At 47.7% G+C, this 6,000-nt stretch overlaps 1 protein-coding gene across 1 annotated transcript in view; it reads left to right on the top strand.

Annotated features, from left to right (window-relative positions):
* Nucleotides 1-5,853: 5,853 nt before the first annotated feature.
* The window catches only part of WDR45B (WD repeat domain 45B), a 42,754-nt gene continuing 42,607 nt past the window's right edge, over nucleotides 5,854-6,000 (top strand). Inside the window, 1 exon segment of the mRNA XM_082272940.1 lies at nucleotides 5,854-5,928. Within this exon segment, the coding sequence (XP_082129066.1) occupies nucleotides 5,871-5,928 (58 nt within the window). The 5' untranslated portion in view covers nucleotides 5,854-5,870.

Below are 6,000 nucleotides of genomic sequence, written 5' to 3'. Positions count from 1 at the left end.
TGGACTAAAGGGTCTTATGGCTAAAGCCGTGGGCAGCGGATATCGCTTCAAAACAGAACTGGTGCAGGATTCCCTTGGATGGAAGGCGCTGTTTGGGGAGAGATTGGACAAAGCAATCTCCAGAGTGACTGGTGGCAAGTCAGGGTTACTTCCACAAGACAGACGGGCCGGGAGATCCAGAAACTTCTTTCTCTTCTAGATTTCAACAATCCAGGTCTTCAGACAAAATAGAGATGGTCGCAAAACCTGGAAGAGTACCCAGTCTTCCTTTCTGGGGACAGGAAAAAACCTTTCTCCACCCCCCCCCCAGGATAAAACAAAATCCTTTTGACATAGGGCAGGCCCAAACACTCCCGGTGGGATCCAGGCTCAAACATTTTGTGCCAGTTTAGGCAAACAGATGCCAGGACCCTTTGGTCCTATCTACAATAAAACAGTCAGTCACCTTCTTGCACAGAGGGACATCTTGTTAGTCTTTGACCCAGGCAGAGTGGTTAATAAACTATCTGAAGAGCCATCTCAGTCCTACCCAGCAGATGATCTATCTTGGAGCACCAGTCAGGGTACAGCGTCATTACCCATACAGAAGGCGAAGATCGTCAAGGTCGCGGCGTGCTGACGTCACCATCACGAGTCTGAGGACGGGCGGAGGAGCCGACCAGCCGGCGGCTCATTCAAACCCACGCCTTTTTTACCTTGATGCTTGTAAGTTGCTCTCTTTTATTGTGCTATTAAAATTTATGGTTTTACACTATGGATCGCTTTGTTTCCTTAGCATAATCTTGCCATTGGGCTATTTTGGATAACCCTGCTGAATCTCCCTGGCCTTGCTAATCTGAGGACATCCCTAGCACACCGATATTGGCTTTCTATATACCTTCATCTGGTAAACGGCTGTGGTGTTGGTGTTGGTCCCTCTGAACTTTATTGGGCTACATCTGGTTGCTCATTTTCTTGGCTTTGGCTAGCTTTTATTTTTTCTTCTGGTAAGCAGATTGGATCTATGGGAGTTGGTTTCACTACTCGCTTTGACATATTGCATGTCTGGTAAGCAGGCAGTATTGGTGGTGGTATACACTTTGGGTGATTTATACTACTGACCATTATTGGTTATATCACTGGATGTTACAGTATCATGCTATGGAAGCTATTATTATTATTTTTTACATGCACTTGGCATTTGACTACTGAGACATCATGGAAATCTGAGGAGTCATTTTGGCAGTCGTTCGACCAGAATTGATACCTTGAGATTTGGGCGATTGATTTACCTGATTTTGGTAAGAAGTTTGTACATCTAGTGGCTTCACCAGTTCCATCTTGGATTATTCACAGACTTCAGATTTTTGGAATACACAATTTAATGAACATTTGAACATTACTTGTGATTTCATTCAGTATATGTTTATCGCTATTTTAATTAACTTCTATGTATAATATTTTTAGAGCTAAATATTATTCAAGTTTAGCGCAACTTATTTATTTATCTACTTTGTTTCAGTTGTTTGTCGCACTTTAGATTGCTGCTTATTTATAGGAGTTTAGCGCAGTTATCTCTCTCTGTGATCGAAGATCGTCATTCAGTCATTCAGAGAGTTTCCAAGATTTTGCGCAAACCCCACCTGACAGCTTCTCTCTGTTTGAGCCTCATAGGTTCAATGTCAGCATGCATTCCGATGGTGCCATGGTCACGTTGGCATCTGAGGTACTTTCAGACTGGCTTCCTAAAACAGTGGAAGAAACAACGTCTCCACAGCCCATCCTCTTAACACAATGCATGCGTAGAAGTCTTCATTGGTGGACGAAGCTTCAGAACCTCTCCAAACCGCGATAGTTGGATTCCCTCTCCTGGACCACAATTACTTCAGATGCCAGCGGAAAAGGGTGGGGAGCCCATTGCGAGAAACATCGAGGTCCAGGGAAGATGGTCCTTTCAAGCCGAGAGCCTAGTCTCGAACATCCTGGATTTGAGGGGCATTCCTAGCCTTAACCTCTCTAGCTCCCCACTTCAGAGGCAAGAGAGTCCTTCTACGGCTTGACAACAGGGCAGCAGTCTCCTATATTCAAAAACATGGCGGGACTTGCAGCAGGTCGCTTCTGTTAGAAGTAGAACCGATCATGCTCTGGGCAGAGAGGAATCTCCTAGACCTCAGAGCAGTGTATCTCCCAGGCAGGCTAAACAATCAAGCGGACATTCTCTCCAGTTCTTGTCTGTACAACAATGAATGGGCCCTGCATCCGCACGTATTTCACCAGATCGCCAATCACTGGAAATATCCTCAGGTGGATCTGTCCGCTACGCGGACACTACTGGATATTCTCTCCTCAACCTCCTCAAGAGGACAGAGATCCCAACATCACCACAAAAAGCGGAAGCTCTTCTGCAGTTTATAACGTCTCTCCAAGTACAGAGCGCAGTGGTTCCAGTGTCCCCTTCGGAGCAATGTACAGGTTTTTAGTTACTTAATATACCTGAGAAAGCTCTATCGACATATCGATCTAGAAAGTTTCAAGATGGAATCTCTGCAGACGATAATCTAAGGAGTACAACCAAAGGATTGGTTACTCTCAATAAATCTTCAGAATGCCTATCTGCATATTCCAATTTCTCTGTCCTTTCAGAGATACCTGAGGTTTGCAGTGGGGCATCTACATCTTCAGTTTCAGTGCCTTCCATTCGGCCTATGCACTTCTCAAGTCTTCACAAAGGTCCTGGTCTCTACCATAGCCCTTCTCAGGGAAAAGGGCCTACGGGTATATCATTACCTGGACGACATCCTCTTGCTCGTGGAACACCAAGCTTCCCAGATTTATCTCCCGTTTCCACACCCCCAGGTGGAAGCAGTGGATGCTCTGACATGCACCTGGGACTTCGACACAGGGTATGCCTTCCCACCTCGCCCTCTTATTCTAAAATCCTTCCTGAGGCTCCTGAAGGAACCAGTACACATCCTGGCAATTCTCCCTTATTGGCCCAGGAGACCTTGGTTTCCGCTAGCCATGCGGCTGTCTATGAGCACACCTGGCACTTCCCCTGTTCCCTCAACTTCTACAGCAGGGCAGAGTCTCTCATCCAAACCCGCACAGACTGTATCCACGGGTGTGGAAATTCAGTGGCGGAGGCTTTAAGCCTTAGGCTGTTCCCCGGAAGTCATTTTGACACTCCTTCAAACAAGGAATCCATCCACAACTCCATCTACTCAAGAGTCTAGGAAAAGTTCCAAACCTTTGCGACCTGGAAAAAAAAAAAATTTGATTCTCGCCTTTAGTCTCCAATATTTTGGGGTTCCTACAGACCAGACTTGGCCTAGGTCTCAGTTCATTAAAGGTCCAGGTGGCCGCATTATCTGTGGCAACAAATTCAAGAAGGGCGGTCAACCCTCTCGTATCTACGTTACTTAGAGGGGTGTTAAAGCGGAGTTCCACCCTGGTTATACATTTTTTAATAAAAATACCCCTGGGACAGTCAGGGCTAGCACATTCCACAATGGATAGCCTCTGATCTGTCCCGGGCTGCACTTACCTTTTGGGAGAAATATTTACCTTGAACATGTCTTGTCCAGCGCTGCCATCTCAGGTGTGGGCAGCTTGAAGCCAGCGCGATCCTCTTCCGTCCTCTTCCTCCTTCTTCGGTCCCACGATGCACTGCACCGGGCCCGACGTCACTTCCGGTGCATGCCCAGAAGCTGTTTAGAAGGGAATGACGCGCGCGCGCCCCGGAACTGACGTCGGGGCTGGTGCAGGTGCAATGATTCCTGGGAGCGATGACGTTCAGCTCCCAGGAATCATTGCAAAAGGCAGGAAGTGACGAATCGCCGCGGCCGCCGAGGGGAGGAAGAAGGAAGTAAGGTACGTATATTTTCTCTACAAGGTAAGTAAAAAAAAAAAAAAAAAAAAAACTGCGATTATCCATTTGCTTTTCAGGTGACCCGGAGCGAGAAGATGGAGGTAAGTATAAATTTAGGGTGGAACTCCACTTTAAAGTTCCGCCTTCTGGTCAGGGGCATCTTTCAAAAATGTGACCCTACTCTAATCCTGGAAGCTCTGGCCGAACATCCTTTTGCTTCTATGGAACAAATATCGATTTGGAACTTATCCTTAAAAATGGCCTTTCTTCTAGCCATTACATCTGGCAGGAGGATATCGGAATTGCAAGCCCTGGGAATCGGAGAGCATCACGTTTCTTTCTTTCCAGACAGAGTGGAACTGCGACCTATTCAAGGTTTTACCCCTAAAATCTCTACCGCAAGTCACCTCAGGGAACCATGGGCCTTGCCAGTTTTTTTTTTTCCCAGTCAGAAATAGACCCAAGCTTGGACATGGCGAAAGTCCTCAAGAAGTATCTCGAGGCTACAGACAAATGTAGAAGATCTAACAGGCTATTCGTTATCCCATGGGGAAAAAACAGAGGGAAGGAAGCCTCTATCAGGACTCTTGCATCCTGGATTGTCAAACAAATATGTAAAGTGTACAGGGCTAAAGGCATGGTTCCTCCGGAGCAGGTGAAGGTTCATACAACGAGATCGATTTCTGCCTCACGGGCAGCCAGAGCGAACGTCTCCCTGGATACCATCTGCAGGGCTGCCACATGGTCGTCCCAGCACACATTTATAAAACATTATAGAGTTGACCCTGGAACGCTCACCACTGTAGAGTTTTTGAAAGAAGGGCAATGCAGGAAGCCCTTTCTTCATCTAAAAAATATTTCTTTGTGTTTTTACCATCTACCCACCCTTTTGTCAGCGAGTTATTTATCACAGGTATGCTGCCATGGAGGCGTTAGGAAAACGGAAAATTGTATCATACTTACCGTAATTTTCCTTTCCTGGTGCCTATCCATGGCAGCATACGCTCCCACCCTCGGTATTCTATATCACAGGAGAATGCTGGGAGTAGGGGGCGTCTTTCTTTTAAGCTATTCACTAGTCCTGAAGGCGGAGTAGAGGCGGAGCTCTATCACAGGTATGCTGCCATGGATAGGCACCAGGAAAGGAAAATTACGGTAAGTATGATATTCCATTTTCCTGTGAACATTCATATAATGGTGTCCAGAGCTGTGCTGCCCGCGTCGGGGTGTCCAGAGCTGCGCTGCCCGCGTCGGGGTGTCCTGAGCTGCTCTGCCCGCGGGGGGGGCGGGGTGTCCTGAGTTGCGCTGCCCGCGGCGGGGTGTCCTGAGTTGCGCTGCCCGCGGCGGGGTGTCCTGAGTTGCTCTGCCCGCGGGGGGGTGTCCTGAGTTGCGCTGCCCGCGGCGGGGTGTCCAGAGCTGCGCTGCCCGTGGCGAAGTGACTGACAACAAACACAACTTTATTGATCGTGCCATTTGATCAGAGGCAGGGTATTCTTTTAGGAGTTGAATGGGTTGGGTATCGGATGTCATAAAATGCCGCCGTCACTCCTCTGCAGTAATATAAATCCTGCGCTGGGGGGTATGCTGGGAGCTGTAGTTGCCCTGTCTATATTCCCAGTGACCTCCCTTCCTGCACCCCAGCTGGGGACATTATTCTAGATCCTTCCAGGGATGCCGGCTGTAGTGAAGGCTGTGAATATTTGCTTTCCTCTCAGCTGTGTTGTGCACACCCACCTTGATAACAGGCCCCTCCCACAGTGATGTCACTCATGATTCCTGACACCCCTCAGAATTGTCAGGTAAGATTATCCCTCCCTAAGACTGATGGGTGAAGTAGTCATTTTATAATAGAATAAGAATGTTATGAGAGGGGTAAGAGAACGGGAAAGGCAACACAGACAGTTCTCATTTCTGACGCTGCTCTTCTATTTTGGATGTAAAATAATAATCTGATCCTGGGCTCTGATCTGGCATCCGTTTCATATGATCTTTCCTTGTTCCCCCAGGGTGCTTTGCATGCGGGATGGAGAATGGATTCCGGGTTTATAACACCGATCCGCTGAAGGAAAAGGAGAAACAAGGTAAAGCTCCGCCCACCGCTGAGCGTCAGCTTCCATCAGTCAGTCACACATTATAACTACTTGCCTGCCAGG

This window comes from Pelophylax lessonae, assembly GCF_965119305.1.
Source record: "Pelophylax lessonae genome assembly, chromosome: 11".
NCBI classification, from domain to species: Eukaryota; Metazoa; Chordata; class Amphibia; order Anura; family Ranidae; genus Pelophylax; species Pelophylax lessonae.
Note: the sequence above shows the minus strand (reverse complement) of the source record. Positions and strands in the feature narration are given on the sequence as shown.